We start from the raw sequence: 13,089 nt of genomic DNA, 5'->3' as shown, positions 1-13,089 counted from the left end.
TTAAGGGCTTTCATGAATAAAAATCATAAGTTAGGAGTTTATTTAACTACAAAATAATATAAGGGTTTGTTTAAATAAATGTACTGGTTTAAGGGCTCTTATAGTATATTAACATAGTATGATTTTTAATATATTAACTGTATGTGCAGTATATTTTTTCAATAAAAAGAAAGAAACCAAATTAAGTTCGAATGATTCAAATTGATTCTTCAATTTTTTTAAAAATATATAAAAAGAAATTGTATACTACATAAAAATTTCACTAGTTTAAAAATAAAATAATTAAAAACATTTAAATATTAAATAAAAATAAAAATCTACTCAATTAGAAAAAAATGTGACTCTTGACTTACAAAACGGAATAGAAAACATTACTTAAAATAAAATCGAATTTAATAAAAACCAGCTGAACTAAGCACAACAATTTAAATCGATTCAGGTTTTTTTTCATTTTTTTTCTTAGTTCAACACATCAACTACAAATAAAATACAGAAGAACTTCCGTTGCGATTCTATGTTCATTGCACTACGTACGCAAGTCTAAATGAGTTTTTTTTTGAGAAGCACTCGTAATGCAATGAATAAAGAGTACATATATATATATATATCGGATTATTATTTGATACATCGTCAATAGAATAACAAACTCCACATGCAGGTATAGGATATACCATTTGTACTTGGCGTGTAGTAAAATATTAATAATAGAATAATTAAAGACATTTGATATTAACCTAAATTTGTTTGTGAAGTTTTTTACTCGACTGGCGGTGTACTGAATAATAATCTTTAACACTCAAATTGCTACGTAGAATGTAGCAACTCGGAAACTTCATAATCTTCTCTGCACCCGTAATATATAAGGAAGTTATTCAATTGAGGTTGAGAATAATAACTACAGAACTTATAGTTCAAAATTGGATTAAGTTCAGTCAAACACTCAACTCTCCTTTTTTTTTCCCCAGTTTCTAGTGTTAAGAACCCTTAATGAACAACTAGAAAGCAGAAACTATTTCTTCATACCTTGAAGGTTGAATCTCATCCTACATTATCAGATTCGGCTTCTGGATCTGTCTCACCGTCTAGCATCCCAGTCTCCACTTCAGCATCTGCTTCTAATTGCCCAGCTTCTTGTCCAACATCTGTATCAGGGCTTTGCTTTTGATGTTCATCTGGTTCTGGAGTTGGGGTGCCCCCTTGGGAATTATTTCCTGTTGCAGCTGAGACATCTGTATCCATCACTGCTACAGAGGCCTCTGCATCAGCTCTGATTCCTTCTCCCTCAATCTCACTTGCCGGTGTTGCAATCTAGATGACAGCAAAATAAGGGAAAAGATTTTTAAAAAAAAAAAAAAAAAAGACTTGCACAGCGTATGAAAATATTCATCCTTTTGGCTCACTTCTGTGACACTGTATGATAAGCCTATAGTTAACCCTCTATGAATCATGTATTTATGAAATACCAGCCCCAAGCAGATATATAATAGAAAATTTCCGCACAAATCATCACAATGAACATGAGGAAAAGAAAGAAAATAAGATTGAAAGGCATCTTTTATGTTCCAACCATCTGGATTAAGCAGTTTAGAAGTCCTGAGTGGTCAAACACTTCTGTTTTCAGAGATGATGAATACATGGAAAGATAAAGTTCCCAAAGAGATACCTGACTTTCCTCAACCTGATGTGAAGTACTCCTCATCTCCTCCTTTTTGGCACGTTTCGACCTGTCACTAGGTTTACCTTGGAACTTTGATCGCACTTCAGGGGGGAGAAGTTCCAATGGAACAACTCCTTCAATACCGTGTTCAGTAAACTGTAATAAACACCACAAAAATTTTAATAGGATCAGTGATTTAACCTAATTATATGTAAGAACTCTTCATATGCAACATAACTTACTTTTGAGAACCCTTCTAAGTCTTGCCTAGCAGAAAAACGAAGGCCCTTCCAGCAATAAACCTGCATCAAAAAAATTGTAAACTTCCATGAATAAATATATATGGAAAAGTGATCAATATAACATCTTATGGTTACATTGGTTATGATAGTTTGATCTCATTTTGATGTCTAAATGCATATACATTTGGAAATCTTAGGAGGTTTTATTTAAAGAAAAAAGAAAATCTTGGCAGGTTTGTTGATACCAATGGTAAAACCATATGCATGAAGGATGAGTGCATTTATGCATCTAGTGAATAACTTTAATATATTGATTCAATCCAATTACTATGACAGACTGGACAGTTTACCTAAAAATGTCAAAGGTTAAGTTTCTTAAGCATATCATGTGAACTTCAATGTCCTTAATAATAATCAATCCAAACGCACACCATGCATCTATATTACAAGTCTATATATGGGTAAGGGTATAGGTATGGGTCTGAATGAGAATTAAAAAGTCCGGAGAAGCAAAATTCACCCTGTTATTTTTGTGGTGATATTCAGCTTCTATTCCTGCAGAATCATCCATCTGTAATTTCAAGGAAGAGATTATTATTACTTTTCTAAAAGCTTATGTGCTGAAAATAAAACAACAGCATCACAGAAAAGTTGAAAGACGTGTAAAATCTCCTAACATGAAAGAACTAAAATAAAGTTGAAACAAATTATCAGTATCAACTTTAAGGAACCAGATAAGGGTACTTACATCTTCAGCCAAGGGTTTCCAGTAATCTGAGATTGTAGGAGTTCGAACACGTTGAGAGTCTGTCAAAGCATTCTGGACATGCCAAAATAGATTTTGCAGATTTAGAAGTACATAAAACTAATGCACCCCGGCAAGAAATAATTAGTAGTTAACAACTAAACATCACAGAAATACAAGGGAAAAGTGACATCAATGCTCTTTTGACTCCAATCATACAGATCTAGCCCTGGACTTTAAACTATTTGAAGAATATATGATACAAAGTCTTATTAAATACTTGGAATTGGGGCTAGTGCAATGAAATAGTCAATGCCAATGCCATTTAAAACTCGAAAGTTGCAGTAATTGTATGTGAGAACTGTTATGTAGCAACAGGAACAAAAACCAACAGGACAGAAAACAAAAATCACAGGACGAGGTCTAACGGATAATTTGGCCTATAAATCTCCAAAGAACCTATGACAGATGTTATTAAGAGTAAATCCATGACTGGACCTCTTCTACCCTTGTGGCTTCTGGTGACCAAACCTCTAAATTTTTTATGCCACTGACCACATGTCAGAAAGTTTATAGAATTGACATGGCAGCTTAAAGAGTCCAATATGTCATGAATGATCCTTGCCAATAGGTAATTATATCATGAGGAACATGTTTTGTTCCTTTCAAATTGAAATAAAGAAAATATAAATCATAAAGATGACTCTAGATATTAACAGAACAACTCTTTCATGTCCCATACTTCTAAACTACAACTATAGGATCACAAACATAAATCTCCATGACATCATTCCCACGCATTTCAACTATTTTTATTAATCAAAATCACAAATTGATAAAAAAATAATCTTATAGCTTTTAAACTTTTCAAGAACTAACTGAGGAAAGCTTTTCAGTTTCTTAACAAAAGCCCCCTCACGATTGTAGTATAGTAGCAGTAGCTAATACAAATACTTGTAATAAAAGAAAACGAAAGAATTAAAGCCATGAAAATTTATGACTTGACTATTTGGAGGATAAGCAAAGAAGCACCCAAAACATAAAATTCCACACATATGTTACTCTGACCCATGGGTAAATGTTACATTTATGGGTATGTACCCAACATGGATGCACTAAATTTTTCTTATGATTTTACATATATTTGAAAGACCAAATCTCAATTCCCTTGTTCATGGGATATGTCAAATATGGGTATTTGAAGGAAAATAAGATTTGTAGCAACATAGAAGTCAGCGATGGATCTGAACTACATTACCAATAAGATTGTCTAGTATATGGTTAATATTGTTTCACTAAAAAAGGGAGGGGGGGGGGGAGTAACAGTTTGTTTGACTCTTATTGTGTAGAGAAATTATAAAACATTGAGTTGGTAAGTACACACCGGATTCTGATCTGCCCACTTCCACAACTGAGAGAGTTCCTTATTCCCCAATCTCCACCTTGGCCGACTGTAACAAGATTGGAGAAGATATATCTTTTATAAGAATACATGGACAGAGGCCACAAGCATGACAAATATTTAAATTATGTAAACAAAATTAATTAACCAGAACAAGAGTATCACCAAACGTGGGGGGCTAATTGGATAATAGAAACACAAAAAAGTTTTGAGCAAGAAATATGTTTTTCATTGCACCCTCCTGGCATGAATACTCATCTACATACACCTCAAAGTTTGAGGAAATTTATGATAAACATGAAGATTAACTTGCATTCAGCATACCGTTTCTTAGTTCCATCATGAACTGTTTTTTTCTCTATTGGTTGCTTTTCAAATGGTTGACAGCCATCACGTTTCCACCAGACCTAAGAGCAAAAAGACTCGGGAAACATAAGTGACTGCCCTAACAATGCCAAAGATATGATCTAGAAAAATAAAAGAACTCAAGCTTACCCAATTCTTTTCACGATCCAATATATGCTCAATACTATGAAGAAAATCTTTCCCCTTCGGAGGAGTCACTTCGAGTAGTTTCTTCACTCGATCTTCACAAGAATTAATTTCTTCTTTCTGGAATTAAGTTTAAGAAAAAGTAGAGGGGCATTAGCAAATTGCCTAGAACACAACATAAAAAATAAAGAAACTACTAACCACGCTTTCAGATGAATCTTTATCATTCTTTCCTGGGGCCTAGCAGAAAAGACAAATAATTTATCAACTACTATAATGGATGGAAGAAAAAAAAACTTATTCAATACATGAATTATTCCAAACATAGAAATTATTACCTTAAGATAATCAAATAGTATGAGGCACTGCAAAAGAATGTGGCGCCTGAAACTTGGATCTTTTAACTGGTTTCAAAAGGGCAACAGATTAAATAAGTATGTTTGCCATAAATAAATTATCTTATCGTCTGAATGCTTCTCACCTCTAAGCCCATCAATTTACTGCTTGTAAGATATTTGATGTTGAAAGTGGTTGCCTCTTCCTCCAAATTGTTCTCAGCTCCCTCTTCCTCACTCAAAGGCTGTGCATCAAATGTATTCAACACAACCTGCACGAATCAATACCCAGTGGCTGAACAAAATTTACAACTGAGCAACAAAGTGAAATTGATATCCACGAAGAATAAAATAAAAATAACCCTCATTCAGAGCTTATAAAAGGCATACCATTAAACTAGCTGTAAATTTCTGCCACTTTAAAGGAGCGTTTGAAAGGGAAGCAGGGTTGCAAAAGTATTCCTGAAAAAGCAGAAAGCTAAGTTCAATAAGATAATCAGATTAAGAATGATGAAATCTTTATAAATGTTTATTTATCCAGGATGCAACTTTGTTCTTTGGTGCAACAGTAGAAACCTTGCTGGGAAGAACAAGGACTGGATCTTCTAAAACAGCTAAGAAACAGAACCATCGTGGGATACCATTTAAGAACTAGTATTAATTCCTAAAACAGAAACTCAAGGGAATCTAAACCCAAATATTTGGCATAAAGCAATTGAAGTTCCCACACAAGTTATCAGTTTACCATGCAGGATTTCAGGTCAATGGGGAAAAGTTATCTAAATGTTTAGCTACTTTTTATAATAATTTTTTTCACATTTCTTAGACAATAATGGAAGGCTAAAATAAGTTATGCTTCACTTGAGAAAAACTTATATGCTCAAAATTTTAATTGGGAAAACTATTTTTAAAATTTTGTAAGGGAAATACTGTCATTTCCATTAAAATTCTGAATTTTGTAGGGGTAAAACGGTCCTTTTCATTAAACTCACTGTTGTGGGATCAAAAAAGTTATTTCCATCAGAAACCTTAACTGTGGGACAAATTTAGTATTTTACTAAAATTTTGAATTTTCAATATTTAAAAGTTCAGTGGGACAATTGCCCCCACAAGACCCTACGTAGATCCGTCCCTGTTACAATGCACAGAAAGTGAACTATATCTCCTCCCTGTGTTAAAAATAATGGAGTTTGACCTATAACAGACAGTTTATACTACCTAATGACTACATAACCTACACCAGCAGCTCTGAAGTTTATTTATATCAGCAAAAAGCTAATCTTAGGCCTATTTTGAACAATAAAGATTCTAAGAGACTCAGAAAAGCTAAGATCCACATCCAAAAGTTCAAAGTGGCACAACTAACCTGTAAACTCCAGAAGGTTCTATAGAAGTTGAAATCAACAGAAATGCCTGAATGAAAACATATAAATTAAAGTTTAAGCAGACATTGACGGGCAAAACATACAAAAATTTTGCAAGCAAAATGCAAACCCAGAGTTAAAAGCACCTTCAGGTGGGTCTTTCTCATATTTTGTCTCATTTGATGTGTTAAAAACTCCCTTTATATTCACAGCTGCAAGCATTATTTGAAAGCACAAAGTAAGCAGCAGAAATAACAATTGAAAAGTAGAATGAAGCTGAATAAAACAACTACCTGAACGTTCAGATAATGGAAAGAAATGAGCCAGAAACATTAGGATTCGCCCACAAAATACCACATCATTTGCCTATAAAGTCAAGTTACAGTGAATTAGAGAAACAGATAAACAGCATATTTCAGGATTGATGTACCCAGAACAAAGTAAATGCTGCATAACTGCCATTTTACAACAATAATTACCATTACAAACTTATTTTCATGATTAGAGAAAAAATAATATGTGACATAATTAATGTAACAACCAATCACAACAAATTTTCAAATTAAACTTATAAATCTATATAAAATGAAATTCATCATCATATCCTGACTGCTTAGACAGATTGCTTCTGCATGATTCTAGAATTCTCAGATATATTGAAACAAAGAGATCGATATTTTCTTGATATCAGAGATAGACAAAAAGTACAACAAGATAAACAGAAGGTATCAAGCAGGTTCTTTTTTAAACCGTGTACTTATACACTTGAACAGAAAAACAAAAGGCTAGAGACTAGAGAGGTAGAAAAGTCGCTTTCAAGACAATATAATGCCAGAGAGAGACCAACAAGATTACTGGAACCAACATAAATACTGCCTCTGGCTGAGTTGGATGTTCATACAGGTCACGCATATGCCATAATAGATGGGGACTTCATGCATGATGACGTTTTTAGTTTATTAGGTAATGGAAACTAAATAAATCTGGCCATAAGGAATCAGCAAGCAAATATTACCTGATACCACAAAATCTAAATAGTAGCTAAATGGAATTCAAAACGGGATCTGAAAATAGTTGTTGTTTTCCTTCAAAGAAACGGATAAGGAACAAGTTCTCCAAATTCTAATGTAGAAAGTGTACCACTAGTAAGTCAGGAGCATGACATACATGCATAAGAACACCGGTGAGAAGTTATTCTCACTACTAAACACTGCTTTGTCAAAAGAGAGCATGTAGGAAGAAAGAAATTCTTAAGACATACCTTGGACAGTCGACGAAGAAGTTGATTGCATGTTCTCAACATGACAAGTTTTCCACGAGCAAAAAGCTCTTGCTGTAAAAAAGTGCAGGCATCAATTTTCTTGAATAAATATTGTGGCATGACATGGACACCACTTAATAGGGAGAGTAGTGAACCAATAAGGAATGAGAACTTCCCGATTTTTAATTTACATCTATAGACAGCACCAAAAACCTGAATTGATTTTAAGAACGCACCTTCCCCAGGATGTCCTGCTTACTTTCTATATAACGGAAAATGTCTTTGCAATTTCTCATTGTAGACATTTCTGTCAAGTCCTCTAGAAGTTGGAATATCATACCACCTTCAACATGTTCTTTCTCACAAAGATAGAGCACAACATCTAACCAAATGAAATAGGTAAACTGAGAATCTGATTAAAGTCGTAATCAAACAATCACATTATTGTCAGCATATCAATTCAAAGGCAAACTTCTGTCTGACTACCCATGTAGATGAAATGTTCATACTGAAACAATTGACAAGTTAGAAAAAAATGGGGGGATGGAGAGGGACTAGAGTTACAAGTATATCTATGAACGTATCTTTTTTCCCCAATACTAAACTATTCAATAAAATCTAGAACATGGAAATGAACAACCAAGTCAACAACCAAAATGACAGAACACATGTCACTCGGACTCAGGTGTGAATGTTGAATGTGGGCATATCTGTATATGTTTAAAAATGCATGTTCGATTAGGGAGTAACCAAGCAAAGCTCACTGGTTCAAGAGATGGTATCAAGTAAACTGACTTTAAGTAGATGTGCAGCCACAGTTTCCACCACCATAAACTAACAAGCTAGTCTGATGTGGTGCTTGACTTACCACTGGTTAGAGAATGCAATGAAGGGAATTTAAATAGCTGATAGTCGAGCATATGCAACTAGGTTATAGACTCATAATCCTTCACCTCCACAAAACCAAGAGCTAAGTCATAGTTCAAACAATAAAAATATCCTTTTGGTTCAGGAGAAGGTATTGCATTGTAGGTCACTGAGCAGTTAGCCTGCCATTTTTGTGGTTTATCTGAATTCTGAGTGCAAGAGATTTTGGTTACTTTCTGCCATGAAGCAGGCCTATTATTCTGATTTATGACCCATATTCTTCCCTACTTTAGTCAAATTAAGCTAACGAGACCTTTATACGGTCTTTCTTTTGCTTGGGCTAGGTCTTATTTTCTATTTCTATTTCTGATATATTAAAGATGATCTGTAACGGGATTTGAGTCAATTTAGAATCTCAGAGAACTTTAGGATGTCTGATCCATTATTTTATTCCTTCTAGCTCTTCTATAATTTTCTATTACTCATTTAAGTTGAGGTCTGAGTTAGTGTTCATAAACCACAAATAGAAACAGGCCCACGAAACTTAATATATTCCTCTTCTATCACTGAAACCTCTGTTTTGCGTCTTTTATACCCTAAACTCTTCAAATTTGACAAGACCAACTCCTACCAACTTAGAAGCACCGTAATGCAGCAAAGGTGATATAAAAAAGTCAATTAACCAAACTTCCCAACTCCAGCCAATGATTCAATGTCAAATCTCAGAACCTAAAACCCTGGTCCACAATCTAATTAATTTATAGACCTCAAACCTAATTTCCATGAGTCTAAACCTTCATTATATTTATCTGTATGCATAGGTTTATCATAATTCTTCTACACGAGTTAAATTGCACCGTCGAAGCATTAACAAGCTATCTTCCTGCCTATGGCCTTATGCTTGAACTTGTCAGTAACTTGAAAGTAAATATAAATTTTACTCTGTTAAACAGTTTAGTAGAAATCACAACTTCCCTCAGGTTCACTTAAGTTTCTAATGTTAAATCATAGACTAATGGAGATTTGTGAAGGTAAAATAATTTAATGAAAACTGCAATACTGAATTTATAGTGACTAAAAAAAACGGATATGAAAACTTTATCTGGAAAGCATATTCACAAACCTAGAAGTCGTGGAATTACACCCTGCATTTCATCCACATCATCAATTGACTTCCCATACAGCATTATCTCCTCCCCAGACTGTACTGCAGATGACTGCACATGAGAAAAAGTAAGAACGTTCATGTTAGTGAACAGACAAACTTAAGCTAATTTACAGGGACAAAAATTGCTATATTGAAAGTGGAACTTATCATCAAAGTCAACTCCCACTTCAATTCAGTAAATATTATTTCCAAACTCATATCCACTTCCACTACAGTTGATTCTCAATATTTTAAATTACTCTTTCCCCACCTTCCTAACTAAAATGAAATCATCTATAAGAAAAGCTCTCTCTTTTTAATATTTATTAAGAGGAAATATGCCAGCTTTGACTAGCCTGATGTACTTTTTGAACTTTAAAGATGGAGAAAGGGTAGATAGTGACCCATCATTTTATGTCTTAGGATTCAAACGGAAAAGAAACAGACATGCATGCTTTCTAGTTGTAAGTAAATATTTGTATCACTTGAAAAGACAGCATATCCACTACAAATCAAGATATTCAAAAGTAACACAATTCATGCTCAGGTAGCAATAGCACACAACCAAGAATGACAGTTCCAATGCCATGGAATAGTTGCAAGTTTAAGTTTAAGTTTCTAGCAAAGATTATACTTCGTAAGGCATTTTTCACATTATTGGTATAAGAGAGAAACTGAATGGAAGATTGAGCATGGAAGAAAGACAAAGACAAGATTAAGGAACAGCTTGCTAAGAGTTGCCCAATATCGAGGACCAGGAAAGTATAATCTAGAATTGTCACAGATAATTAAGAAACTAAAGCCCCATCCATCCTTTAGAGTTTTAATTGTTTAATAAGCTATACTGCATCAGCTTATTTTTCTTTCATATCATATAAGAAAATTTAAAAAGAAGAAAGAAAAAGAAGTTAACAAAGAGAATACTCAACCTAGAAGAAGTTAAAGAGAATGACTGATAAATATCCAAAATGAATAGCCTGTAAAACAAGATTACATAATGCACACTTGCTAAAGACCAAGAATATGTATATATAGAAAGAATGACTAAAGAATTGTATAGATGCAGTAATAGATATGATTACATACCACCAATTCCTGAAGCAAGGTCCGAAGCATGTTCTCCAATAATTGGTTTTCATCTTGAGCTAACTTTGTTTGTTTCTGTTGAAAAATAATAAGAAAGAAGCAAATTACCGAGAAATGCCCAATCACCAAGATACTGAAATTAAGCAATGCCAACCAAAAAAGAAAAAGAAGACAAAAGAATGACATCATCGGAATATACGTAATTTATCTGTACCTAAGTCACAACATTCATTAAACTCATGCCATCAGAACTCAGTCTGAGGTTCACTTACAGGCACCATTTATAACAAGGAAATCGGCACCAAACTTGTAAAGTTCACAGAAGATTAGCTTAACACTGAACTTGGTTTTTCCGGACAAGAGATGATAACAATTTATAGATGTTAAAATCTGTGAAGCATATAACCGTGGAGATGTATCTCACGAGAATCTCGCAATGCGTATGTCCAATTTTATTTCCCCTAACTGATAGCTTAAAATCTGTTTCTCAATAGACGATTCTAACACCCAATTTCAAAGCCTTTTACCATCTCTACCTCCACTGCCACCGCACTTCATAAATTATTACATATGAATGAGAAATATGGCATAAATCGATATTGATTACTCTAAAGGCCCAATAATAGCAATGCATAAACCAAAGAATTGCAAGGAAGATTCATACAAAGGCAACGGCAAAAACAAAAGTAAAAAGAAGTTCATTAAGTAAAGGAATTATAAACAGTGCAAAAATTCAAAAATACCTGAGGCTTTATAACCTCTTGAACCGTCTTAAGTGCAAAAGTTTCCGGCGGGCCAGCCTGCAATATGGCTTTCCTGAATGCTTCCTGGAAAATTAATTAATAATCATAAATCTCAGTTGCAAAATTAGAAAAACCACCAAAAATATAAACATTATTTTTAAAAAATAATAAAGAAAGTAGGGTTACACTTACCATCATGAAGAAGACTCAGGCCTAGCAAGAATAATCTGGAAAACTGAACATCAAATGTTTGAATATATTAGATATTATAATGGAAACAGTGTATAAGACTACGTCTGTTGTGGACTGTGAAAATATAAGCTCCGAATTAAGGGTAGCGAAGACGGCGACGGCGGTCGAGTGCTGGGGATTTTAGTTTTGTGGTGGCCATTAGGCTAGGAGTAAATGAGATTGTTAGCATAGAAAACGTTGTTATGTTGTTAAGGTATACGAGTAACGGGGCTATGGAAAATTGAAATCCTTTTCTCTTCTCTCTTTTTTTGGGTTAAAGAAATCGTTTAATCTGAATTTAGGTTATTCTCGTAATTCCATATTGTTATTTTAAATTAATAAATTAAATAAATATTTTATATTAGCATTTATATTTTTAAAATTAAATTTTAAATAAAATCTTTTTTATTTTCTTTTCCTGCATTAAAATTCTTTTATGTCTAAAATTTACCGTAGACTTAAAATGACCTAATAATTAAATTTAGATGTAATTATTTGCATTACATATTTAAGTCACTATTATAATTAGTGGGTTTCAACTAAAATTTTTTATTCTACTCACAAAAGCAAATAACAAATATGACTAGCACAACTCAAACCTAAACTACACCAAAGACGATGAACACCCTTAACCATAATTCATATTTATATAAATTTTAATATAACAATCAAAACTTTATAATTTTATATACAAGTTACTTATTTTTGGTTGCCTTATTTTTTTATAACAAAACTAAATGAAGTAAAAAATAATGTATCAAAAATTTAAAAACATTAAAAATAATATTTTCTTTGTATGATTAGATTAAGGTAGGAAAGAGAAATAAAGAGAGAGGAATCAAATAAATTTTTTGTTTGATTGTTTAAGAGGAAATAAAAGAAATTGAACACTTTAGAAGATGAAAAGTTGTCATTCTCTTTGGAATTTATTTAGTAGGTTGATAATTCTCTGTTTAATAGGTTAAAATTATTATCTTTCTTTAGAATCAGGGCGAAATTAGGAGTGACAATGGTTTTAGTTCTCTAAATTGGAACTATTTAGACCTTTTATAATTGATAAAATTTTAAATTAATAATAATAATTTTATATTTTGGTCCCAAAATGATAAAATTTTATTTAATCACTTAAAAATTATAAAGATATAAACTATTAAAATGATGAAATTGCATTTTACTACTATAAAAATATATAATTTAATTTCAACTCAATTTTTTTATTTCCCCATTTAGAATGTTATTTTCCTTAATAATGGGAATGTCAACGTGATTCCTTTAAATAATTATAAGTAACTTTCCCATGTAATTAGAAAATTAAAATTTATCTGAGTCAAAATTACCTCTTTTTTCTTTTTTATTTCATTATTTTTATATAATACTTTTTCACCGCAAAATCATATAAAATATTTCATTTTAAATTTATTTTAAATGCTATAAAATTGTATTTTAATTTAAGTACATATTAAATATTTAAATTTTATTTTTAAATTTATACATCTACTAATTTTGAGTTGAATATA

The 13,089-nt window shown here is 32.5% G+C and overlaps 1 protein-coding gene across 4 annotated transcripts; it reads right to left on the bottom strand.

Moving 5' to 3' along the window:
- Nucleotides 1-570: 570 nt before the first annotated feature.
- LOC105780200 (THO complex subunit 1) lies at nt 571-11,839 on the bottom strand. 4 transcript variants are annotated; one of them, XM_052629780.1, is made up of 22 exons: nt 11,534-11,838; nt 11,342-11,425; nt 10,599-10,673; nt 9,489-9,582; nt 7,735-7,880; nt 7,499-7,570; nt 6,531-6,603; nt 6,384-6,449; nt 6,240-6,286; nt 5,264-5,335; nt 5,020-5,145; nt 4,877-4,942; nt 4,740-4,778; nt 4,542-4,658; nt 4,371-4,453; nt 4,029-4,095; nt 2,648-2,719; nt 2,420-2,470; nt 1,900-1,959; nt 1,664-1,813; nt 1,024-1,308; nt 571-844 (listed from the first exon to the last, which is right to left on the bottom strand). In XM_052629780.1, exons 1-21 carry the CDS (start codon nt 11,537-11,539, stop codon nt 1,039-1,041), a joined length of 1,836 nt encoding a protein of 611 aa, XP_052485740.1. In that variant the 5' UTR covers nt 11,540-11,838; the 3' UTR covers nt 571-844; nt 1,024-1,038. The 4 variants fall into 4 exon arrangements, with proteins under 4 accessions (XP_052485740.1, XP_052485741.1, XP_052485742.1 ...); XM_052629781.1 differs by having other exon boundaries at nt 571-839; XM_052629782.1 differs by lacking the exon at nt 571-844 and having other exon boundaries at nt 859-1,308; nt 4,743-4,778; nt 11,534-11,839.
- Nucleotides 11,840-13,089: the final 1,250 nt, after the last annotated feature.

Source organism: Gossypium raimondii, chromosome 4 (assembly GCF_025698545.1).
Source record: "Gossypium raimondii isolate GPD5lz chromosome 4, ASM2569854v1, whole genome shotgun sequence".
In the NCBI taxonomy this organism is placed as follows: Eukaryota; Viridiplantae; Streptophyta; class Magnoliopsida; order Malvales; family Malvaceae; genus Gossypium; species Gossypium raimondii.
Note: the sequence above shows the minus strand (reverse complement) of the source record. Positions and strands in the feature narration are given on the sequence as shown.